Raw genomic sequence first — 26,406 nt, 5'->3', positions numbered from 1 at the left:
AAATACATTCTTTTGTATTTCGTTCATATATAAACAAGTGTTCTAAAAATTTCGTTGAAGCGTTGTTTAATTTCACTTGATTTTTAATATGTTTAAGCTCGATTAAGTAATCGTTTTTAGAACGAAATATTTAATTTGTTTTTTAAAATGAAAACAATTTTATAACTATGTATATTTATAGTTTAGAAATTGAAACATCAATTAAATCTTATATTTATGATTATTTTTTTATTTTATATAATGTTTGTCTTAAAATAATTAAAACTATAATAAAAATTAAAAACATTTTTTTCACGTTTAAACTCGTATTAAACTTGCTTAAACTTGATCTTATGCATAGATGTACCTCACTCTTTTTAGAACATTTGTATAAACACAAGGTTGGTTGCTTTCTTTCTTTTTGTATGTGATCGTTGCCTCGTTATACATTTACACACGTCATCTTCTTGCCAAGCAAAAGCATTTTAGAGTTTTAATAATTTAATATTGAAATTAAATTTGTCCATAAATTATTATTAAATGTTAAATGCACGTCTTTTTAATAAAATAAATAATAACTTACGCATTTCATAATATTTCATTTACACATATATTGAATATATTCGATCTTATTCATATGATAATGTTGTAAGGGTAAATCCAGTTGGAGATTTATTCGATTTTATATTTATGGAAAAAAATTCTTCAGATATAATATATAAGATGTGATGCAGGGTATCATGGACATCAACCCACTACAGTAATTAATTTTTTATAATTTTTTTTTATTGAATGTTAGCATATAACAATTTTTTTTAAAAAAAATAAAAGCTATGTACCGACTGATGATACCTGACACACTAGTGTACAAGTTATCATTCTTTTATTTATATATATATATATATATAATATCAAAAATATTATTTTTTATTATAGATATACATCGACCGACCAATTTTAAATATAAGATAAGATGAGTTGTATACATTGTTACCTCATTAGTTCATTTACCAACTATAATTGAGCTAAAAAAAAATAAAAATAAATAAATAAATAAAATAATTTATTATTTTATCGGTGCATTGACATTTGCCAATTGCCACGGACGGCGCTTCGACGCGTTATTAGTTACTTACAATTTACCCCTCCTTGGAAAGATAATTAATTATGCACCCATATAAATGAGTGAATTACTGATTGATCCCTACAGAAGGGGTTTCCTATTTTGACCCTTAAACATAAAGGAGTAGTAGTCTCTCTGCTCTCCTGCCTGCACACACGCGCACTGCCCATCCGGAGGCGAAGTCTCTTACAGTGGACGGAAAATGGCAATTAGGGGTTTTGCTATTCTCTTGCTGCTTCTCACATCTTGTCCGATTTTACGAGGTAAGAATTTTGGATGTAGATCCTTTTCTGTTTTTTAAAGGTTATGGCTTTGCCTTCCTTTGTGTGATTGGGAGTTGGGACTGTTATAATTGAGTTGTCTGCATCAGATGCATGTAAAAGATTATCTTTTTTTGCTGAGTTCTGCTGTTTTTTTGTGTTTGTTGCATTTGGATCTACAGAGAATGATATTTAGATCAGATCCAGAAACTTTTTTGTTTATTTAGTTGCGAAGCTGTTTTTTTTTCTTTTTGTTGCTTTGGACTGTGGGTTGATTAATTTGGGTCGGACTTCTGTTTGTTTATTTCCATTCCGACAGTTTGATTGAATATCTGTTTCGGATCAACGCTGTCGTGTTTTATTGTTGGAAGACATCATCTCGCCAGATCTCACTGGAGTTGGGGCAACCGGCTAACCTCAGGTGTGTATAGGCTATGTCGCGTCCGAAACTACTTGGGTTGCATTAAGGGGATGATGGTAGGAGATTAGTCGAGCCAAGCTGGGTAATGGGTTTAAAACACATAAATATGGGTGGGTTTTCCATTTTTTTTGGTGGGTCTACCCGAATCTCACGCTAATAATTATATCGAGTGAAGATCATCCATAGATTTTTCCTGTTTTAATGAAAACATCAAACAAATGAAGATGGTAAAGAGGTTGCAATGCACGCGCAGCAGTAGAAATTTTTGCTCGCATTTCGGACAAGTTTTAGACATAGGGAGAGAGATTCACATTTCTTGATAGATGGAAGCAGATGAAAAAGGCATTACTGAGGAAATTCAGTCGCAATGAAATGGAAATTGACATTCAAATTTAATTTCAAGTAAATTGAAATTCGGCTTAAACCTTAAATGCACGCATTTTTGGGAAGAAAGGCAGGAGACTAGTATTGTGGGAAAGTAAATGGGAGGACTAATGTACTACTTGTCCTGAAATCCGAGAAAATTTTGTTTCATCCGTCAACTTCTATCTTCTTAGAGAGGGAAAGTTGCTTGTAGAGCGAGAAATATACATACATATGTGTATATAATCACACACACATTAATACACGCTTTTAATCAATCACATGGAGCGTGCGCCAGAGGGATGTTTGTGATTTGCACCGGAAATGTGATAGATAAACTCTTGCTAATTTGAGGCGTTCGGCTCTTGGGGAAATATTTCGAGTAACGAATGCTTTCGGAAAATTTTGATTTTAATTATGATTTCTTTTCTTTTTTTTTTGGTTTTGACGCTGTTTATTCGTTCTGATTTTGAATGCACGTATGTATTTGGTATTCCTACTGCAATTTTATTAGTCGATCAGTTTTGATCAGATTAATATCGTGTTCAGAGAATAATAGCTTGTTGATTCAATGATTTTCAGATTGAGTGTACTGAATTGTATTTAAACCCGGACTAAATTTTGTGGAAACTGAAGACATGAGTGGTAACGAGGAAGTTAACAGTGATACTATGAGAAGACTTCAATCATCGTTCAGAACATCACCGTCTTCACTGTCGAAACAACAGAATCCCTTTTTAATGAATCAACAAGAAGATGTACCTCTGTTGAGCACGCCGCAAGTTCATGGTCAAATTCGACAATTATCCCCGAATTTAGGCGTCGAAAATAGTGGTAAAAGGGCTGGCATCCCACCCTCTTATCCCCAAATTCCACCTATCTCACCTTATTCGCAGATCCCGGTGAACCGCTCCGGAAATCAGCAAATTGGTATGCAAAATTTTAGTAATAGCCCGGGGCCATCACATACTAGATCTTTGTCTCAACCCTCGTTCTTTGCACTCGATTCCTTGCCACCTTTAAGCCCGTCACCGTATCGGGAATCTCCTTCGAATCCGGTTTCTGAGCAAGCGTCGGCGGACGTGTCTATGGAGGACAAGGATGGTGGTGGTAATCTGCATTCGTTGCTGCCTCCCTCTGCTTTCACAAGGGGTAACTCATTGAGGCTTGGGGATGGTATTCCTCTTCGTAAGGCTCATAGACGTTCCAATAGTGATATCCCTTTTGGATTTTCATCTATAATGCAGTCTTCTCCTCCTCTAATTCCATTGAGGAGTCCTGGTGCTTTGGATAGCTCTGTTTCTCGACCTGTAACGTTGGTTAAAAGAGAGTCGAGCTGGGAAAAACGAGGTGAGAGCAGTGCAGAAGGGATGGGGGAGAGAAAGTCAGAAGGGGAAGTTGTTGATGATTTGTTCTCTGCTTATATGAATTTGGACAACATCGATGCATTCAATTCTTCGGGTACTGATGAAAAACTCGGAAGTGAGAATCGGGATGATTTGGATGGTCGAGCCAGTGGTAGCAAGACGAATGGAGGTGACAACAGTGATAATGAAGCAACCAGTAGTGTTAATGATGGTGCAAACAACATGACAAGACCCGGAGTGTCTCAGAAAAGGGAGGGTGTCAAAAGAAATGCTGGGGGTGATATCGCTCCGACCACTCGACACTATAGGAGCATCTCTATGGATAGTTTTATGGGTAAGATTGACTTTGCTGATGAATCAACCAAAATGCCCCCATCTCCTGGGACACATGGTCAACTCTCGCCTACTAATTCTCTGGATGCAAATTCAAATTCATTTAGCTTGGAGTTTGGCAATGGTGAGTTTAGTGGTGCTGAATTGAAAAAGATAATGGCGAATGAGAAACTAGCTGAAATTGCATTAAGTGATCCAAAACGGGCCAAAAGGTAATTTGTCCTTCCTTTTTGCTTTCATTGCTCTTGAAATAGACGAATTTTATGCACCGAGTTATGAGTAGAATATGGTTGTTTTAGGATTTTAGCTAACCGCCAATCTGCTGCTCGGTCAAAAGAACGGAAAACAAGATATATTGCAGAGTTGGAACACAAGGTCCAAACATTACAGACAGAAGCAACCACATTGTCCGCACAACTTACTTTGCTTCAGGTGAGAGATTGATTAGATTTTTTTTATTGTTTCTCAGGATTTTTGGGTTTTAAACTTTTTCTTGACGACGGGTTTCTGTTTGCTTTCAGCGGGATTCTGCCGGTCTGACTAACCAGAATAATGAGCTGAAGTTTCGGCTGCAGGCCATGGAACAACAGGCCCAACTCCGAGATGGTGAGTTATGATTTAAAGTTTTTAGTTCTTCTAACTTCGTGTTTTATGGAGACTTAGTTTCTTTCTTTCCTCTTATTTTTTAGATAATTTATAGGAAAATACTATAGACATCCTGAACCATTGCTGTAGCAATAATTAGTGTCCTTTGCATGTTAAATAGTTGATTAGCTATGGGGAGGAATCCTCGTGAAAATATCTATCACATCTCCTAGATGATACACATTTATGGTTTATTATCGTGTATTTTAAAACAATCCGCACCTCCATAAACTTTGGTGCAGTGCCACTGTTATAAATTAAGTGCATAATTCAGAATTGGGATATTTGTGGCAAACTGCCTCCTACTGTAAATGATGTGAAGTATCCTTAAACTCCTTTTTTCTCAATGGAATACCACAAGAGCATTTGGCATAATGCACATTTAACCCTTGAAGAATTAGATGCTCCAAGAAAAATAACTTGCTAAACAGGGATCAGGGAGTGAGTCATAAGAGAGAACATGAAATTCTTTGTTTTTCGATGTAGCTGATTCACGATTCAACTAAGTATAAATAATACATTCATCTCTATCAGAAAAATGTTCTCGTATCCGACTCCACACAAATGGGTACGTGAAAGGTTGTGCGTCACGAACCTAACTTGCATAATCCAACAATTACTATTCAGTCATTGCAACTAAATTTGACGATCTTGAGCCTTCGGAGTTTCACTTGCTTTTGGTTTCTTATGACAGCACTAAACGAAGCTCTGACAGCTGAAGTGCAACGCCTGAAAATCGCCACTTCTGAACTCAGTGACGACGCCACCAAATTTCAGCAGCTTTCCATCAACTCCCATATGTTCCAGTTACGCCAGCAGCCAACTCAATTAAATTCGCATCAGTTGCACCAGCAGCAACAAATGAATGGCAGTTCATCTAAGATGAACGAATCAAAGCAATAGGTTCCTTGGTGACTCCAGAACAGTACAATCGCCGACCTATTCTCTTAAATCTTTTTTCTCCAAATCTACCGGTTTTTGCTACATTGCATTTGTTTTTTCACAAATTTGCACCTCAGTGCAACACATGGAGGCGTGGAGTCCAAAAAATCCTACCGCTCGCCCATTTTCATCACATATATGTTAGCTTACAGACAAATTATAATACAATGAAGCGTCAGATTCATGCTCTAAGAACAAAGCTGTGTCTGTAGAATTTGTTCGTCGGATGAAATGTTTTAATTTGTATTTATGTTGATTATTTTTTGGGTTCAACATGATAGTGACATTTATTTCTTTGTTCCTTGCTCTTTGTCGGGCAACGCTGTCGAGGATACTTGATACTAAAGAAACTGAACTGCATTTTCGTCAAGGTTACGTATGTGATGTCTGTATATAACTTAATTGTGTTTTTCGTGAAACCTTTGCAGCTTTTATATTCCTCAGTATTCAATTCTATGTGAGTTTTAGGTAGTGTCTGTGATTGTTTTTATGAAGTATTTTTGATTTTTTCTTTCGCAAAGTTTGGTTTCCTATAAGTAATTACAAACACTACTTTAATATAAAATTACTGTAATGGTATACTTCTTCAGCATTAATTTAAAAAGAGGATTTGAAAAAAAAAAAAAAAAAAAGATAGAAAAATTAAAGAGAATGATCATAAAGCTTTGCTCTTTGTTAAAGAGGGGAATTTGAAATGTTTATAATAAACACAAATTCCAAAAACGTTACAAGTAACACGGAGACTTTGAGAAGATGAAATGATAAATGAGAGTCATGAGACATCTTTTTGGCACTTTCCTTGATGCGTAAATCCATTGTCGTTTTCTGCCAAAAAATTCAGAAAATGGAGCAACACAAAGCTACAGAACATGGAATGCCGTTTTTCATCCTTAGTTTTCATAAAACCTTTGCTTGTCTTCAAGCTTTGTGTATGGTGAAATTGTAGCGCGCGCACGGGATATAGCGTTCCGAACCTACGCCAGTATGGCTGGATGTAAAGAACGTTTACAGGTCAGATGCTTTCAAGTGTTGTTGCTGCCCATCTATCAAATTCATCTGCCTTCTCAGTCTTGCAATGTGTGCTTGCACCTATGTATTCAGATAACAGCCAAGCAACAGTATTTGAGTATACGAAAGAGCGTACTATCACGTACTTCCATTCACGTTATACAGATTGGGCTAATATAGCAGCAAACAAGTTTGAAACACATGGCAAATTCATCAATTCATTCACATAGGGAACTGTAAAATAGAACAAGCAAGTCGCTGGCAGTTCAAATTCTGTCTCCTAACAATTTACATCTTAGTTTCTTTTCTTAATAGATTATTACCATCGAAACAGTGGTTTTTCAGAGGTCATTCTTTACTTCTTTTAATTTTATTTATGCAGTGGGAAAAGTGATATTCCCCTCCCAATCTCGAAGCATTTCAAGCTCAGAATGTTTGATATTGTACGATCTCATATCATTACTTACCTGCTGGCGAGCTGCAGCGAGTTTTAATAGTTCATCAGCCTCAGAGAAATTGGTAAACCATTGGTTCAGGGGATGATCTTTGGTGTCACCTCTCTTCCCGTCGCCATGTTCCTCCATAGGCACTATAAAAACCAGATGAATCGATATCATTCCCACAGTGTCATGAACAACCAACACTGTAAATTCGATTAAGAAAAACAGAACAAAACATACCAGGAGGCATTGTAAAGTCAACAGGCAGTCTAGGTACAACAAGTGCAGGATAATTTTGTGCCCGAGCAAAGAACGCCTCTGTAGGCTCTGAGAAAACAATTTCATCATAGGCTTCCACAACAACAGGCTTCTTAATGGAAAGGGGACCAGACTCATCCTCTGGATACAACTTCAAATGGTGAAACCTACACAAACAAGAAACGACACCACCATATTTGAAAAATGGCGCAACTGTTGTTTTTATTCCTAGTCTGTTCCATACACAAAAGATAACATTATAACAAGTTGAGTGGCTCACAAGTGCAACGGTTTCTCGCTGACATCAGCATGGAAGAAAAGGGTCATGGCAATTTCGAATTCACCCCATCCAGACTCGGATAACTCAAAAGGCGGAGTCTCGATAATCCTCGTGGGATTATTAAAGCTCGAATGCAGTTGAAATACCACACGCTTTACCACCACTCCCAGATCCTCATTCGTCGCCCCACGAACATATATTGTCCACTTATGTGATTGATGCCTGATCAAGCAAAAGAACAGTGATAAATGAAAAACTAATCAATAATTTTATCAAACACTTTCAACACTACCATTGCTATGATCTCACAAATTATTATTTAAAAAAAAAAAACAAATTTAATACTCACTCGGTCGCCTTCTTGCCCAGCCAAACCGCAATGTTACCATAAACAATGGGAAGACAGATTTCTGAATCTTTAAGCTTCTTAACCAAGCTCTATATGATTCGCAACAACCACACAAAGTGTTTTAAAATTAGCAAAATTCATAAATCATACAAAAATGATCTTTTTGGATAATGTCAATCGATTTTCTTTCAAACATTTCACCAATTCCCAATAATTTAATAATCGCAAATTACAGAAAATATCTTACTTTTTTCTCATTGTCTTCCGATTTTGCCATTTTTGAGCTCTGTGATTTTAGAAGCGGGTCAGCTACATCCGGCTGATCAGCACCTTGACTCTGAGACATTACAACAAACAAAATGAATTGCTAAATTGCTCGAAGCTCGAAATGTACTTAGGGTTCCCAATTGGGTGGGATCATCGCAGGGATCAAAATCTCCTACGGGAAGGCCTACAATCAAATTTGTAATGACCAGTACCATGTGAGTACGTGTCTTTCGATGATTGGATATTTACATTTCGACCCTCAACCTTTTCATTTTTAGAAATCAGTCCCCCACTTTTAAGGTATGGTAATTTAAAAAGTTGTATAGAGATGATGATAGCAATTCAAACTTGAAAGGATAATGCTATATGTACATATAGTTTTATATAAAGGGTTATATATCATATTAAATTAGGAAAGTATCTTAAATTTTTTTTAAAAAATTCTTTTTTTTTCAATCTACAATTAATTCTTTGTCTTGCTAAAAAAATCTTTTAACAAAAATATTATTATTTTTTATTACTTACTTATAAAATTAATTTTACTGAGTTCAACAAAAATAAATATTTTATAAAATTTTAAAATATAATTATGAAAATATAATTATTTACTGAGTTCAACAAAAATAATAATTGTTTATTTTTTTCTATTAAATATATTTTAAAATTTTAAAATTAAACTTTCAAATTTAAATCATATATAAGCGATATTTTATTATTATGTATTCAAATTAAAATATATTTATTTATTATTATGTGTAGTAATTAATTATTTTGTTAAAAAACAAAATAAAAAATCAAATCATTAGGTTTGGGTTGATCGGGTTAGTCGAGTTCGAGTAGGTCGCTATTGATCGGATTTGATAAATTTTTAAAAAGTTATTTACTTATTTATAGAATTAAAAAATATTTACTATATTTTTATATATTGTATGTTTGAAAAAAAAATATTGTATATTGTATCATAGATTTTCAACATGTAATAATTATTTTGTAAAATATTAATTTTTAAAAATAATTTTTATTTTTTGTATTAAGTATATTTTAAACTTTGTACACTTGAACTTTCAAATTTAAATTATATAAAATTATATAAGTAAGATTTTGTTATTATGTATTTAAATTAAAATATATTAATTATTATTATGTGTATTTAATTATTTTGTTAAAAATTTAAAAAATTCAAATATTTCGGGTCTAACCTGAACCCCAAAACCTCCACCTTAATTCGATAATTATCTGTAAACTGATGTCGGGTTTAATTTTGACACCCCTAATACTACACAATAAATAATAAAATAAAATATAATACTTTTTGTTAAGAGTTTTTTTGAACAAGAAAAATAATTGTAGGTTGAAAATATAGATATTTTAAAAAAATTTTGATATATTTTCCTAATTTAATATGACGTGTAAGCCTCTTTGTAAGACTCTATGTACACGTAGCATTATCCAACTTGAAATAGTTGATTGGTTCACGAAGAATCATTAAAAAGAGATTATTCAATTTAATTTATTTTGTTAGCAAATACAACAAATATAAGAAAGTTACATGTTCTAGAGAAGAAAGGGTCCAAATGTTAATCCTATGAAACATTCGTTTCCATCGAATATGTTTCGTTTGCTTCGAGTTAAGACCGTCTCAGCATTTGACAAATTGTCATATCTGTTCTGAAGTAGTAAAGTTGAATTACAAGGAAGAACATAAAAAGAAAGAATCTGCTAAAAGTAATAAGAAACCAAGCTAAAGATGCATCATTTGAAGGTTTGTTGCGTGAGGCGACATATCCAAGTGTGTGTATACTTATAGAGACGAACATGTTAATGTCATATTAGCTAGAGATCTTGAACGAGGCCGCGAATTTTGAGTAACATAGCACATGAGGAACCAAATTGAATACTGTCGATAGCTGATCAAAAACAAGAAAACCCCGTGTACGTTTTTTTGGTACTGCACCGTATACAAGATGATACGGCTTATGGTGCAAAGGTTCATTATGTCATATCATTGCATTGTATGATTTCAGTAGAGAGATTCAGACGAATTGGCCTGTTGGGGTCCTAACATCAAAGTGAGAGGCTTATCTATGTTTATTTCTGCTGTTTGGTGTTATGATTGGTAGGGTCATTCAATTAATATGCAAGCTGAGATTCTTGATAATGACTTGGAAACAGAAACCATGTCATGTCTCACTTGCCACTGTCCCTCTGAATGTCGCGATCATCGATCAAATGAAAAGTCCCGGTGTTTATCTCTCGGTGAAACTATATATGGACCAGCTAACGTTAGGGATCGGACCTCGAAAGATTCTGTTTACTGTAGTACAGGGTTGTAAGGTGCTGTTTTGTGTGAATGTTGGATAAAAAAATAACACATTGCTTGGAAGAATGATGCTTACAATATGTCTGATGTCTCTGGAAGAAAAGATCTAAGCAAAATTTATGTGATGACATTGGGCAAAAAACTTGAAAACATCTGTTCTCTGGCATTCAAAGCTCACATTTCTTGAATTATGCAGTGCTAGATCTCTTCTTGGTTTGTGTGAAACGTTTGAAAAATGTTCATACACTAACATAATGGGGATTTGTAGAAGCTAAATTTAATTGTTTTCGCAAGGTATGAATAAATGCGATATAATTACTAATAAAGCTTGATTATTGTATCGAGTATTACCTCTAACCTGTGATGCTAGGTGTGACAAGAAGGTCCCCGTCCCGGTCCAGATGCTATATATGAAACCTTACAGATTTTTATGGGGGGAAAAAGGACAAATAAAACATTCAAGGGATGCTTTAAATTATTATGATTTCATGCAGGCATCTGAACAGAAGATTGTTCCAACTATGTTGATGTACAGAACTATTTGAATCTAACATATTTGGCTATAAAACTGGCTTGTGGAGAAGAAAAATGGCGAGATGAAACTGTTTGGAGTCAACGAAGTAGCAGAGCGAAAAATATGAAGATTCTGTATGTTATATAACCTTTTATGAAACTGTAATATAGTTTGGCTGATGTACAATCTTAACAAGACTTTACTAGTCTATGTATTGAAACGGAAAAAGATCCTAGAATCTATCTAGCATATGAAGTTTTCTATGTTTCATTTTTCGTCCATTCATATCATGATCTGGCCAAGCAAGAGGTGAGATTAGTGAACTGATCCTCGTTGCAGGGAATGGTGAGGCCACCAGTTGGATGATTGAATCCGAATTCTTCTTCAGCTCGACTCAGTAAATCTTGAAACAAAGGTTCATTCAAGTATGATATTGGAACAACGAATCTCTTCTTTTCGGTACTCTCCCCAACATAAACCACAAAATGACCCCTTGGAACACCAGCTCCCATTGAAGTCGATCCTTTCGCTTTGAATGAAGAGCATCTCAGAATTTGACGAATGGCCATCATTGTTTTGAAGTATGAATCGACGAAGAACAGAGGAGGAGACTACAGACCTTGGTAGAAAGCTTGATTAGTTTCTTGAAGAGTACTTGTGACTTGTGTTTGTATAAGGTCATCTGAGTGGAGTATATATAGGAATTCTTGACCAGAGTGGCAGTTGATGTGTGGTGTGAGTCTAGTGAATTCTGAGGAACATAACACATGAGGAATCGCATATGACATCTTAAAAAATCGATATATAACAGATTGAAACGAGGAAAACTCAGACGATAAAACATCATACTCAAGATAACATAGCATATGGCACAGAGGGGCCATTATGTTGTCATAGCATTGAATTTTTGTGATTTCCATGGAGATTCCTATCCGTAGGTTTGTTGGCTTCCTAACATGTCGGTAAGAGTCGTCTTTCCGCCATATGCAGCCTTAGACCAGTTATGAATCTTATTTCTGCAGTTAGGTATGGTTATTGTTTTTTTTTTTTGACATGGGAACCCGCAGCCGTTACCTTCTGTGTGCAATGGGTAAACCCCGAACTAACGCAATAGCCTGCAAACTACGTTAGTCAGGTAAATCACATTAGGCAAGCCATGTGTAACAGACTAGTCCAAAAAAGTGTTGGACATCCCCTTAGGAGCTAGGTATGGTTATTGTTGGGCCATAGATCTGCTGCTCCTTAGCAAATATGGAAGTCTAAGTACTTGATGAAAAGTAGGGAAAAGAAACCATGTCATGTCTGAAGTTCCATTGTCCCTAGTTTGAAAGAGACAGGGACCATCTAAGTCATCCTTTGCATTAATGGATTCCAAGATAGATTCTGTTACAGGGTTAACACTTAAATAACAGGTCTAAATTTTAATAATTTGACACAAATTTTAGGTACATGCTCATATTTGAAATAAACAACCAGCATTGTCCTCTCCTCTTCAAATCCTTCCATCATCTGAATACCGAATTCAGCGCCCGGTGACATGCAGGGTTTTTGGGACAATAAAGATAAATAAACATATTCAATGAAAATGTAATATACATGTTATTTCGTGGCATGCTCTATCGATGCGTGAATGAATGAATCATATACTTCTTTCGCTTAACTTCATAGATCTTGTATATATGAAACAAAGTGAGCCCCTCTTTGAATCTTGATTGGATGGTGATGAGCAAGTTGACGTGTGGTGTCTGGTGAAAATTTGAGAATTAAGCATAGCACATGCATGAGGAATCACATGGAACGTATTAAAGGAATTTATTAATCTGGTGTTTGATTTCATTTGAGAGTTTTTTTAATTAACATATCATCTGTAATAGCCCTGTTTCCGTCATTTAATTACCACCTTTCAGGTTAGCTTATAATTAGCAAATAAAACAGTGTCACTCAGATATATACATATAGAAAATCTTATTCCACGCCAGAACGAAGAAACAATTCCAGTTACGCTTCAAGTAACTTGAAAGAAAAGAACAAAGCAAACGAAAATACAAGAACTCAAGCACAAGAAATCAAACAAGCACCGGCCCATAATATATATTTATTTATTCAAGAAAATGCAAACTATATAATATACTACGGGCACTTGCGCTTGTTACCACGAGTTGTCATGGTTGCGTAGCAAGCGCAGGCCTCGTAATTTCCATACGTGCCCGGCGGAACACAGTTGCACCTGGCGCAGCATGTGCCGCAAGCCCTCTTGCAAAGCCTTGGCCTCGATGACAATTTGCACCTCACCGCACAGGCCCCGCCGCAGTCTGCAGAAAAAACAAAACAACAAATATAGACTATAGTGTCACTATTAGCTCGTAAAATACGAAAACAAACTATAGAGAACTTTTCAGTTTTTTTTTAACAAAATTTCATAAATTACCTATTTTCGGGAAGGAAGCCACAGTTCCTGAAACGGCCTTGTTAATCTGCAATATGCATATATATATATATATATATATATCATAATTAAAGTCACCAAAATATAATTTGAAGATTTTAAATTAAATTGGAGAGATATATGTTTATATATGTAATAACTAAAGCTTTATTTACTTGAGATGCTTGGACTTGCTGCAAGACAAGCAGAGTGAGCAAGATTGAAGCAATAAGAACTCTGAAACCAGCCATTAATTGTGTGATTCTATATGAAATATTACAAGAGATCTAGTTTAAGTTTTTTTTTTATCTGAAGAAAGTGACAATAAGGGAACTATTTATAGAAGAAAATTTGATCACATAATATTGAAAGAGGCCGGGAAGGTTTGCATTTTCTTGAATAAATATTATGATGGGCCAAGATAGAAACTCAGAGAAGTAAGTACGTGCATGCAAATAGACAACGCAGAGCTCTGCAATGCCAATAATGTAGCCTACCGACTCGAATAGAAAAAATACAATCATTTTTTTAATATATTAAATAAATTATGGGTCAAAAAATTTCAAAACACAGAAGGAAAATAGTGATCTTCTTGCATGGCTCTCATACAAATTAAATTACGAGGGAATATGGGTTTAGGAATTATTTTCAAATTTTTTATAGTCAAAATATATCAAGTCGTTCCAACCCAAATTTGTTTTTTGGCAAATTATTGGAGATAAGGGAAATTAGAATATCAAGTCGTTCCAACTAGCAAATAATTGGAGACAATGAAACATTAGAATTTAGATGGTTACATTAATGTACTAGTACTCTTTATGTGCATACATTTAATTTCTAATATACATTTTTTTTTGTCTCTTTTTAAGTTAAGTTTCATGTTTATCCACTAAAATTAACATTTCCCGTCTATATTTTAACGTATTATGCCATGAAAACACACAAAAAAAAAGAGGATAAGAATCACTCGATTAAAGTCAGAGGAGCAATATAAATTAGTAATATATATAATGAGAAAGTGTGTTTAGTTATAATTTTTTTAATATAAATTACATGTGTATGTATGTAGGTATGTATGTATGTATATTATTATTAGTACGTAGTAGGTTGTCCCCCTTCACTAACTTTATTCACTTGAAACAAAACAAAATTCTCCATCCTTATTCCTTCGTGTTTTCTGCTTCACAGCTGTTTTCTTTCTGTAAATCTCTTATCTTTATTAGGATTTTAAAATTTTCCCAGAAGAAAAATGATACTGATAATGATAAATCGAGACATATAGTGCGTTTATTGGTGGCGGTGCAGTCTCATCTCATGTATTTGTTGTTATATAATATATATTATATTTATATGCTTTACAAAAAGAGTAGAAGTGTAGAACTTTCAAGTCTCTTAGGACAACTAAAATATTGCAAAGAAATTTAAAAAAAAAACATTTACATTATTATTATTGTTATTATTATATATTTGTGTGAATTATGATTGAAATGAGCTACAATTAAAGAATTCTAATTTGATAGTAAAAATAAATTTTTTTTTTTTACAATTTATGAAAAATTAATATAAACGTAATGGTTTCTTTGAAAAATAAAGAAATGGATAAAAAAAATAGTTTCGGAAAAGGTATTTTGGGGGTTGGGGGATAATGATATTTGATTTATTTTCTGTACAATAAAAAATGGGTTTTGAAAAGAAAACCAAACTTTAGGCTCGGTTCTTGGTATTAATTAATGTGATTGTGTTTCTGTTCCTTATAGGCTAAGGCTACATGTATTTACTTTCTAAGGATGACTACATTTATTATTTCTAGTGATCAATTAATGAATTAAAGATACAAAATCTTTAATAATACTGTCTCTATCATTATATGTGAGTGAGGTTGTAGCTAAAATTTGGGAAGGAAAAACATTTATAATTCCTGAATAGATTATTGTTTTTAATAAACATATATATATCTATATATATATATATATATATATAGAAAATTAGATTCCAAAATATGAATTTATTTTGTCATTACATATTTGGGGTACAACGAGAATCTCTCTTGTTAAAATATCACACACACACACACACAGAGTAGAGAATGTATAATTGAAAAAATATTCAAAAACATCCAATCAAAATTTATGTCCCTGATCATTCAATTATTTCATTATATTAATTTCATTTTTCTTTTCCATTTTAAACATACTTTTTTTTTTCATTTTAAACATACTTTTTTCCATTCAATTATTTCCATTTTAAACATACTTGTTCAGTTGAAGTGTCTAGAAACCAAAACTATTGAGTGTTTACCCCTCATCCAAAGTATAATCCAAACACGGCCCAAGCTCAATCCATTTTGGAGAGTTACAGGTCCAGAGATACAAAACGTAATCCTTAGAGAACTGAAACATCATCCAACATGGGTTCTACGCCAAGTATCATCATCATTCATTCAAATGCTTACACAGCCTAATCATATTGTAAAACCAAATTACTGCTGCGACGGTTTAGTCAATCGGGTATATAGTAAACCAACGGGTTGATATAAATAAGGAATCTGCCTGAGTAAGTAGCATTTCATTTCACCAGATTTTCATGATGAAGGGGACTGGGTTGAGCTGTGTCGTGGACCAAAGTGATTACACCACGCCAGAAGGAAGGCGCAGCACAAGCTGCCCTCCGAATACACTGCAGGTTAACACGTCAAGATTGATGAGATGAAATACAGTGAATTATGCAAGATAGTTATACGACCAAGGACGCAGACCTTTTAACGTAGTAATAACAAAAGTCGGCCAGGATGAAGGTTTGAACAATCTCTGATATAAGAACCATTGATGGCCATAGTCCATGACCCAATGCCACAAGAAGATGACCACGACTGTCCAACACCTGCCAATTGCAATCACAAATGTAAGACAGCAATGAAAATCTAGCTTGTGGTAGTAGTGCAACTCAAAATCTTTTCCGGTGCATAGAGCCTAAATGTCAAATCTCAATCGTTGTATCACATAGGATAGCACAGCGAATTATTCCCCTCTAACGAATTAACACAATGGCGATTCCACAAGCAGATGAGTAATATCAAAAACCATTAGACTTTCAAATTCTTCCAAAATGCGTAAACATAATTCCGCAGTAAGTACAGATCATATGAATAACACTTAGGAAAACATAATTTCCACATAAATTACAAAAAAATTACATCATAGGCCTGATAGCCTGATTTCTAAGAAATAGCCAGATAGGGAACGTCAAACATCAACTTCCACATGCTCAACAAAATAAAATGACCATATCACATAACTCCATGAAGCCCATTTTACTCCCATTTAGTACCTTGTAACTATTCATGAGTAATGGTGCAACGTTTGAGTAGGATTATTAGATAATAGGTAGTTGCAGTGATTCGCATTTTGCACCAAGCCAACTGAAGAATGCTTAAAAAATAATGATAAAGTTGGTGTATCAAACCTGGAGAACCCAATGGGCACAGCTCAGGAACCTCGCAACACCCAATGCAAATACATAATGAGCCGTAAATGGTTCAACAATCTGTAGCAAAGGAATTGACAAGCGAAAATTACTACATGAACGGGAATTAGCTAGCACGTAACACAGAAATTCCAAGTACAACTCTACCTTAGTGTTTTGCATCACTCTTAGTTGAGGTAGGACGGAAATGGCTTCAAGGTAAACACAGAAGGCCCAAGCAATCCGGTTGACTAAGTGATGTGATGTAGATGGGTGTATCAACAGAGCTAAAACAGCACAAGGAACCAACTGCAACACATAGAAATGATATACTCATTTTTTTTAACAGTCAAATCCAAATTTTATTCCAACTTGGCAAGAGAATAAGACAAAGATAATATGATTCCCATGCACATATTAAAACTCACCACATAGTATAGTGCAAAATTGTCCTTATCCTCCATGTAACTTGACCTTAGCTTAAGCCGAATCATGTAAATAACCCACAAGGTTGTCGCTAGTGTAGCCATGTCAAGCAACGTGTGTATGTCATATTCCATAACAAAACTGCAGTACAATCTAACAGCCAAAAAGATAGCCGTCAGCTCCTGGGATTTGAGTGAAAGCCCTGCAACATTTAATTTAAAAACAATTGGAGGGAATTAGCATTCGGAAATTACAAAACAATCCATTCAGAAAGCACCAAAGATCCACACTACGCCCCAATTCTTATACTAAAAGTGGAGATAGTTCACCAAGAAATGCAACCCAAACACATACTTTCTGTTACCTTCAACACCAAAATTATAGAAGAAGCAAAACAATGTTTTAGTTTACAGCACATTATATTTACACCCCATAATAGACCTGCACAAACTTAATGTTAGGAGCATGAAAATTTAAATTAAAAAACAAACACTAGTTGGAATTATAAAGACAGTTCACAATTCAAGTCGAACTAATGGTTGATCTTGGCCCCAAAAAACTAGCAAAACACAAAGGTCCAAGGAAAAAACACAGATTTTAGGCAGGATTAATGTTTTTTTCCATCTTTCATTTGAATGGCGCAAATAATTCCGCAACTAGACCCCAAGATTATATTTTCCATAACAAAAGGAAAACAATGTACAGAAAATCACATCTTTGCAACACAAGAAATACTAAAGCAACGCCACTTCCCACATTTCCCCATTTTTCCAATTTAATCGGAACAAGATCTCCCCAAAAGTGTCAAACTTTCTCATCCACCAACCACCCAATTCAAATGAAACCCTAAAACAGTAACCCCAGCACTAGCAAACACGTAAACTAAACCAACACATAAACACACACAAAATTGAACCATTACCGGCGCAAGTTTTCTCCTTCATAAGCTTGTAAATAAGAACAGAGATTCCAATCGAGTGAACCGCTTCCGCAGCTACGAAAAGATTGTCGTGATCGTGTACAATTGCGCGGAGGAGCACGAGCGCCGCCATACCACTGATGACGGCCAGAAACGCCTTCACCTTGGGTGGCTGCCGCCGCACCCACGACGACACAGCTTGGATCGGTCTTTGTGGAGCCCTCATACCTATATGCTTGTATGCGTACGTTTTCCTTTGGGTTTTTTAACAGGGAAATGAGAAGAGGAAGGTGAGAGGAAAATGGTTGAAGGAGAAATGCGAGTATGATGCGGCAATCGAATTTTAAGGGAAGAGGATTCTTGAAAATGGATGAAATTTATATCTCCAAAAACATTTTTTGATTAAATTTATGGAAATGAAATGAAAAAACTATAAATAAAAATGAGTTGTTTCCTTTTTTTTTTTTAACTCTATTAAATTACCTCCTTTAAAAAAAAAACTCTATTATATATTTTTTTTATGCGTACTTTATAAACGTTGTTGTAACATTTAAAATTATGTTGCGAGGCTATAATTTTAATTACAAAAACTATGTCATAAGTTTTTTTTAAAAACTGAAAAGGGAAGAAAAATATTTTTATATACATCTTGAAAGTATAAAAATTAATTTTTTTTGATAGTATTATTATTCATTATTACTAGTGGCCTTTTGTACGTATGTGTTGAGTGCTTGTAATTATTAAACATGATAATTTCGTTATTTTCAAATTAATGATTTTTTAACACTTTTTTTAGTTAAAACTGATATAACTATTTAAAAATTTAGAGGTATAGATATGGATTTTAAAAATACTTAAATAATTTTAAAATTTTTGAAAAGATGATAGTATAATATTACACAAAGACATCAAAATTAATTATTTGATACTTTATAATATAGTATAGATTATTATACTTTTCGGGAGCATGTGTTACATGCATTTACTTATTTATTGAAGAAGTTTGAAAACCTATTTGGAAAAATCAATTTTTTTTAAGAATGGGAAAAAAAAAATTTTGAACACTTTCGGAATTTCACGATGATATAATATGCAGGTAACCAAAACAAAAGTCAATTTTAAAAATGTTGAATTAATTGTACTTAAGGTTACCTTTTAAAAACAATATGCGTGGTTTGAATATAAAGGTCACTCAAGTATTATTGAAAATTATTAGTAATAAAATAAAAAGGTGGAGTGCAAATATTAGTTTTTCTACAAATATGCTTAAATTTTTATAATTTAAAAAATCATCTTACTAAATTTTGTTTCATATGTATTGAATTTTATAAAATATCGTAACGAAGTCGAAATTTCAAAAAAAAAAATTGTGTAAATATTGTGTGTGTCCAGATACTAGTATTACATATATATGTAAGCGCCTGATAGAATCAAAATATTTTGCTTTGAATTTGGTAGCTACTAGCTAATTGAGCTAACATTAATTTCAGGTAGTTGAGCTAAAGCCTAACATTAATTTCAAGTCAACTAATTATAGGAATTTGGACTTTGGAGCGTTGAGAAATATTGCCACGTGAATTTGCAGTCATGTAAATTAATCTTCAAAGTTGAAGTGATTATTAAATTAATTAGTCTTTCTTTTATTTATTTATTATTATTATTCCAATCACTGAGCTCATATTTTATTATACAACATTACATGAGTATATATCTTATTATTAATAATCCCATTATTGTAAACACGCAATGACTATATATTTTACGTAGGAAAACAAATAATATTATGTAAAATACAATGTATGCCCATTCATTTAAATAAAAGAGATGGAGAAAATTATTAAATTCGACTTCGTGATCTAGGTCTGAATATTGTTCACATAGCATATAGTATATATTAATAGGCATCGGTTTATAAATTAATCGAGCGGGTTTAACTCGTAAAATTTAAAAAATATTAATTAATTACGAATAAGGTGATAGCCACCTTGGAAAACTAAGATTACATTTAAACTTTTTTTATTTGTTATGTTTCCAGTTATATGTAACAGAGATTAATGTTCTTATTATTAATTATATACCATTTAATTCAAGCTCGTTATGTACCACATTTTTCATATAAAAGAATGTGCTACAGCTTTATACATCGTGCATCTTCTTTTTTTTTTTGAACGGTACATCGTGCATCTTATTTCTTACATAATAATAATACTTCCTTTAAGCACTTATCGAATATTTGAATATTGAATACTGAGATAGAGACGGAAATTTCGTATTGGCGAAAAGAAAATTAGAGAAATTTAGGAAGACAAATTATGTTTTTTTTTTTTATATTTGTACATGAATTATATATATATATATATATATAAATGGGAAAAAAGAAAAAAGAAAAAGGAAATTGTGAAGGACCGTTTCCTGCCAACCTTGCTTTAGAAAGAAGGATATTTCAGCAACAGAATGAGCGTAAAAAGGATAACAAATAAATCAAAATAAGCAAAAAAAATAGTCTCAGAGAAAATGTCAAAATCACAAATAGAAGAACTTGAGAGATTCACTACATGTCAAAACTGATGCATTTAAAAGACGTTGGATCTGTCATATATTGGAGAAGTGTGGTATACTTATATAAGTTACAACATCGCGATATGATCCGTACAAGGGCTCACCGCAATCTCGATGGATTCTCTTCAAGGAAACGATGTTCCGGAAAACTCTACCGGTTTCATCAGAAATGATGTTATTCGAACAATTGAAGCAAATGAAGGGACGGTCTGGTGAAGTTGTCCGAAAGATGAGCTTTGATTAAAGCAATTCTCTAAGCTTTTGTGACTATTCAAACATCATGCAACGACCTTCTTGGAAGTCACAGAGTTGATTATAGTCGCAAACTCGGGTCCCTACAGGGAGTAAATAATAGAGATAAGAGACACATTTCCACCAATATCTGTGAGAACAAATTTATTACATGTCAAATGTGGACCTTTTTGCTCTTTTAGCTTCGAGTATGAAGCGTAGTCCTTGTGTTTTGTATTAAATTTCACATAAAACAACGCTATCTTTCTCCAATTTTACGCAAGAAGAAGATGATGTTTATTTGCGAAGTACAGTATGTGAAATTAACCAAAACAAAAAGAGAGAACGAGACAGGGTACACAAGCAATTAACAGGGTGCAAAACAGAAGTACGAGGGAGAACAAGATGACACCTTCAGGGATGCACCGCCTACAAGAAATCCGTCGATGTCTTCTTGCTTTGCAAGCTCAGCGCAGTTGCCTCCATTGACAGAACCTATGGATGAAAATTTTGAGATTATACAGGTAAATGGGCAAATGAAGAAAATTTGTCACTACCATTCTAACATGAAACTGAGACTACCGAAATCTTGGAACTGGATAGATAATTGATATTGCATTGGATCTTCGAACCAAAATCAAAACTTCAAAGATTATTTGAGAACTAAGTAATAGAAGTCATATTCTCTTAATATTTGTAATAGGTGGATATAAGATAGGAACTCAAAAAAATTACAAAACTCAAGCTGGAAATTACAGACCTCCATAAATAATGCGAGTTTTGGATGCAACTTCTGCAGACACATTCTTACTAAGCCAATCACGAACAGCGACATGCACCTCCTGAGCCTGCTCTGGTGTGGCCACTTTACCAGTTCCTATAGCCCATACGGGTTCGTATGCAATGACAATCTTATCCCAACTTGGGACAGCATCTGCATATCATGAAAGTGAGGAAAAATAAAGGACTAATTAATTCCCTTCAATTTCACAAATGGACACAGGGATGTATATAAGGGGAGAGAGAGATCTAAACTTACCAGCATAAGCCTTCAACTGCTGAAAACAAACATCAAAAGTTTTTCCTGCTTCTCTTTCTTCTAGTAACTCTCCAATGCAGGCAATCACTCCGACATTCTGACTCAATGCATAAGCAGCTTTCTTCCCAATGAACTACAGAATTTGATGAATGAACAGGATTTAGAACATGTAGAAATTTAGCAAGAATTATAAACAGAAAGTCTTAAAATCATAAGAACTCATAGTTTCTTCCCATATCCTTTTAGAGGAAGCTATGAAAGACGGAAAAATAATTGGTGACATGTATGTGATCATAATGATCTTGATATGTATATTTTGGATTTTGGGACGAAATACTTTTAACTGGGATACTCTCATATCTTACTTGATCGTCTTCTCCAATTACATGTCTCCTCTCGGAATGCCCTAAAACCACCCAATTGCAGCCAAGGTCTTTTATTTGTTCGACACTGTACAAGATGTAGTAGTAAATTGTAAATCCTTGCTCCTACAGTAACTAGCACAATCGGACGATTATAAAGGTCAAATAGAGTTACATTAACGATTATTAACCAAAAGCAAAACTGCAGCAGAAAATGGCTAGAATAACCAGCTGAAATAAGCATGTGAAACAATTCAAGTGGAATCAATTAAAATGGTATGGCCAAAATATGAAAATCATCTGTTAAACTGCAGCCAAATTAAAGATATGCAGAAGAATGTCAGCAAAAGAACCAATTTCTGAGATTTTTTTCCCCTTTTCCAACTTCTTTAGATGAATGAGATACCACAGTTCACCTTTCGAATCTATTAGAAATGCATATCAAGCCAATAATAGCACATTTCATAGTGTACCCAGTCAAATGAATAGGCAAAAAAATGTGCAAATCCTTTCTTTCCACAAGCAAGCTAACCTTGATCTAGAGAACAGCATATTGAGATAACAAACCTGATCTCGCCAGTAAATGCACCACCTTTTCCAGTCCAACAATTCTGAGCAGCTATCTCAATTCGATCAGATAATGAGTTCTTCACCTGATCAATATAGAGAAAAGGTGGTGCCACAACAACATCTGCATAGGTCAAAGGCAAAATACTAGATAGAGCAACGAATTCCCATTTTTCACTTGAATAATATGCTTCACACTGATACGTGTATATATAAAACGAAAGGACCACGAATTCTGAATCTTAGAAAGAAAGTATAAAACGAAAGGACCACGAATTCTGAATCTTAGAAAGAAAGTATACCAATCCTTCCCTTCCCTTCCCTTCCCTTCCCATCTGTAGTCTGTACCAAATAATTTAGTACCTTTTCTTACACACCATCATATTAAAAAATGAAACAATAACTTAATCTTCATGAGTGATAACACGCTTACAAACGATTACAACTACCTACAAATTCTATGATAACAATGCAATTCTACTTAACTCTACAAATTGCAGTTCAAGGCAGGATTTAGAAAACGTCGATAATACAAATTCATTGTTCGCTCCTGGAAAGAAACATGGGGTGGTGTGGGAAAATTTGAAAAAAATAGTTTTGCTGTTTGCACTTTTAAATGGTTGTTCATCTGCCTACATTTTCATATTTATTGGAAATCGAGCCAAGAGAAAAATGAGAACAAGAGTGAAATACACTGCAATAAATTATGGCAGCGGAATCTAAAACTAGAGATGCTCAGGAAATAAGGACGCCATACAACCCCTCAATGTAGTCAAGATTATTATATCACATTAATAATTTTAATAGGAGAGAAGAACTCACCAACATCAGACTCCAATGCTGCACCGTTCAGATCAGAGACAAGCTTGCTTAGGGAGTCTTTTGTACCATTCTAATCAAAGAAAAACAAATGAGTTAATGAAGGGAGCATAGGTTAAAACAAAAACAAAAAAGGGAATCAGAAGTAACGTAACACTCAAATAATTCAACTTTACACCGCATATATATTAGTGCAAAAACAGCACAAACAGGACATTTAAATAGGTCTGAAATGCCTGTAGTTTGACAGGTGAACATGCATCAACGCAGGTCAGAAGTGTGGTGTTACTTAATAGATCTTAACATATGAACAAAGCTTTCGCAGAAGGAATTTTTCCAAAAGAGAAAAAAACTACAACAAAATTAGATCAGGTAAAAGAATCAACTTCAAGCTCGGGGAGTAGGCAGTCTAATAGATATATGTTCTCGCATATCGTTGAAGTATTTAATCAAAATTAGATCAGGTAAAAGAATAAACTTCAAGCTCGGGGACTAGGCAGTCTAATAGATATATGTTCTCACCAACTGTTTAAGAAGCCTGTACTATACACTATACAAGGATAATTCCTTCTCAAATCTTTACATACGTAGTGAAAAATCATGGACCTTCCTGTGATAATCCGGTCAACAAATTTTATAGAATATTCCTTTACTTTTTCCTTCTCGAATTTTAGATTCCATTACACGTCAAGCATTGTATTCCCTCCCCAATCATTCTTTCGCTTTGTCCTTAAGTTATCAATGTTCCTCAATTAACATTACCCAATTTTTTAGCAGCATTCAATGAAACTGTCGACACCGCAGAGGTAGATTTAAAATAAATTTAAATTGGAGTACTTACTAAGAATTCCTATTGCCTGGTTTATTCAACAGCTTGATTGAACTTGTATACAAATTGATTGATATATTACTTTCCAAGAGCTACAGCCCTTGAGTAATGTGAATCTTCAACTCAACTATATCTAAAAAAACAAATAAAAAAGAATATGCTGCCGATGGATTGCCAACAACAAAAGAAGCACAACAGGCAAAGAAAAAATCGGACAACAGAATCAAGAATGAGATACTTACGCATTTCCAATTCCCGCCGACAAAGAACTGCAAGTAAAAGGAATATAACTATCAGCTTTGGTGCTGAATACAAGTGATTGCCAACACATTATAGATTTGAAGGCAAAACAGGAACTTGAAGCGTTCGTTAAAATCCGAAACGGAAAGAAACAAAATAAAACACGAGATGTTTCAGAACCTTGCCGGATCCTGCCATCGCTACCACACCGCGGCATCCTTTACGAGAGGATGCGAGTTGTACATGCGAATCTACGTTCTGAAGCAAGCACTGTGTTGAATTAGAATCGGATGTCGAGTTCTCGAACCTGACGAAAATTTTGCGGAGGCCGGAGAACTGTGTCAGCTGAGGAGAGAGTTGAGACGCGGCGGCGCCGCCTAGTGACGCTGACACCAAAGCCATCGGAAGATAGATGTAGCTCCGCCGCTTTCTAGGCCAGTGCACTGTCGCTTTGAGATTCTGAAATGATATTTTTGCTTAACGTGTGGCGTCGTTCTTAAAAGTCATCGGCTCTTACCTACCACCTGACCACGCGAGCGACGGGAGCGTGAAAGCCACTGCCTTGGGGGCGTGTTTGTCAATGTTGGCCATTGTTTCTCTATCATTTCCAATAATTATTGTTTTATCTCGAAAATATAATAATAGTATCATTTTGAATGTTATCCAAGTAATGTAGTATTTTTAATTAATTTCGTATTATTATATGCAACATTAAATCCAACCAAATTTCAATAATTATTTTAGTTCAAACCATTCATATATGGATTTTTCTAAGAACAAGAAAGGAATAGAAGAAAATGGACAGAAAGATTGAGCAAAAAGAAACGTATGATTATTTGGTTGAGTTAGCCGGTTAGGTGACATGTTTTGATGGACTTCTTTGTTGTAGCAAGAGTATCCGATTAATCTATCTGATGTATGATTATAATTTCATATCAATTGATATTTGAACCATATAGAAATAATTTTTTTTTAAAAAATTAACGAAATTGTTTTGCAGAGTAACTTTGTGAGATTTTTTTTCGAACCGATCCGATTTATAAAAAAATTTATAAAATTTATTTTAAAAATATTATTTTTTACTGAATAAATAGATCGGATCAATATGTCTTACGAATTTATAGATCCATAAAATTATCTCACAAAATAACTACTCAAATTTTATTTTGCAATATCTTTTTAAGGTATATAAATACTCTTTTGAATATTATGACGGGCTTATAACTCTTGTTGGGAATGGTTTGTTGATAAACCAACACAAGATATTTCATTATTAACATTATCATCTATTTAATAAAATGGTCAGGAGTTCGTCCTAATTTTTCCAATATATTTTGGGTGAGAGTATTGTATAGCAAAAGATTTGTTCAATGTGGTTTATTTTAGTAACATAGTTTGCATATTATCATGTTAGCACGATGATTTACTTTGTTTCAGCTGAAAAATAGTGACGGCAGATTTTTACGTCATTAAAATAAATTCAAAAATCATACTCTATTTATTATGCATTCACCAAATGGATGTGTGTAAACTAAACACAAAGTCGAACAGCCAAAGCTCCACAATTGATTGCATATATTAATTACCAACATTTATGAATACTTATCCATCCCATTCGTCAATTCAATTCAACATTTATCTCGAAAATTTCATTTTTTT

General features: G+C 34.0%; 6 protein-coding genes across 7 annotated transcripts; 1 reads left to right on the top strand and 5 right to left on the bottom strand.

Annotated features, from left to right (window-relative positions):
- The first annotated feature begins 1,205 nt into the window (after positions 1-1,205).
- Positions 1,206-5,803, top strand: LOC140879863 (bZIP transcription factor 29). 2 transcript variants are annotated; one of them, XM_073283807.1, is made up of 6 exons: positions 1,206-1,365; positions 1,682-1,783; positions 2,729-4,058; positions 4,146-4,278; positions 4,368-4,452; positions 5,186-5,803. In XM_073283807.1, the coding sequence occupies exons 3-6, from the start codon at positions 2,785-2,787 to the stop codon at positions 5,392-5,394; spliced, it is 1,701 nt and encodes a 566-aa protein (XP_073139908.1). In that variant the 5' UTR covers positions 1,206-1,365; positions 1,682-1,783; positions 2,729-2,784; the 3' UTR covers positions 5,395-5,803. The 2 variants fall into 2 exon arrangements, with proteins under 2 accessions (XP_073139908.1, XP_073139909.1); XM_073283808.1 differs by lacking the exon at positions 1,682-1,783.
- Positions 5,804-6,094: 291 nt separating this feature from the next.
- On the bottom strand, positions 6,095-8,227 carry LOC140879865 (transcription initiation factor TFIID subunit 14b). Its single transcript, XM_073283811.1, has 6 exons — positions 8,016-8,227; positions 7,769-7,857; positions 7,420-7,641; positions 7,122-7,306; positions 6,909-7,030; positions 6,095-6,522 (listed from the first exon to the last, which is right to left on the bottom strand). Exons 1-6 carry the CDS (start codon positions 8,112-8,114, stop codon positions 6,439-6,441), a joined length of 801 nt encoding a protein of 266 aa, XP_073139912.1. The 5' UTR covers positions 8,115-8,227; the 3' UTR covers positions 6,095-6,438.
- A 2,795-nt stretch (positions 8,228-11,022) lies between these two features.
- On the bottom strand, positions 11,023-12,683 carry LOC140880773 (uncharacterized). Its single transcript, XM_073285522.1, has 2 exons — positions 11,489-12,683; positions 11,023-11,398 (listed from the first exon to the last, which is right to left on the bottom strand). The coding sequence occupies exons 1-2, from the start codon at positions 11,787-11,789 to the stop codon at positions 11,157-11,159; spliced, it is 543 nt and encodes a 180-aa protein (XP_073141623.1). The 5' UTR covers positions 11,790-12,683; the 3' UTR covers positions 11,023-11,156.
- Positions 12,684-12,817: 134 nt separating this feature from the next.
- Positions 12,818-13,698, bottom strand: LOC140880774 (snakin-2). Its single transcript, XM_073285523.1, has 3 exons — positions 13,471-13,698; positions 13,298-13,343; positions 12,818-13,181 (listed from the first exon to the last, which is right to left on the bottom strand). The coding sequence occupies exons 1-3, from the start codon at positions 13,543-13,545 to the stop codon at positions 13,000-13,002; spliced, it is 303 nt and encodes a 100-aa protein (XP_073141624.1). The 5' UTR covers positions 13,546-13,698; the 3' UTR covers positions 12,818-12,999.
- Positions 13,699-15,661: 1,963 nt separating this feature from the next.
- LOC140881621 (uncharacterized) lies at positions 15,662-18,451 on the bottom strand. Its single transcript, XM_073287080.1, has 6 exons — positions 18,105-18,451; positions 17,185-17,384; positions 16,925-17,065; positions 16,757-16,837; positions 16,050-16,174; positions 15,662-15,970 (listed from the first exon to the last, which is right to left on the bottom strand). Exons 1-6 carry the CDS (start codon positions 18,325-18,327, stop codon positions 15,922-15,924), a joined length of 819 nt encoding a protein of 272 aa, XP_073143181.1. The 5' UTR covers positions 18,328-18,451; the 3' UTR covers positions 15,662-15,921.
- Positions 18,452-20,562: 2,111 nt separating this feature from the next.
- Positions 20,563-25,312, bottom strand: LOC140881635 (triosephosphate isomerase, chloroplastic-like). The gene is made up of 9 exons (XM_073287103.1): positions 24,928-25,312; positions 24,750-24,776; positions 23,682-23,751; positions 22,860-22,983; positions 22,296-22,380; positions 21,931-22,063; positions 21,652-21,825; positions 21,304-21,386; positions 20,563-20,995 (listed from the first exon to the last, which is right to left on the bottom strand). Exons 1-9 carry the CDS (start codon positions 25,147-25,149, stop codon positions 20,939-20,941), a joined length of 975 nt encoding a protein of 324 aa, XP_073143204.1. The 5' UTR covers positions 25,150-25,312; the 3' UTR covers positions 20,563-20,938.
- Between the last annotated feature and the right edge of the window lie 1,094 nt (positions 25,313-26,406).

Source organism: Henckelia pumila, chromosome 2, assembly GCF_033568475.1.
Source record: "Henckelia pumila isolate YLH828 chromosome 2, ASM3356847v2, whole genome shotgun sequence".
NCBI classification, from domain to species: Eukaryota; Viridiplantae; Streptophyta; class Magnoliopsida; order Lamiales; family Gesneriaceae; genus Henckelia; species Henckelia pumila.
The sequence above is the reverse complement of the archived record's forward strand: the minus strand, read 5'-3'. Positions and strand labels throughout refer to the sequence as shown.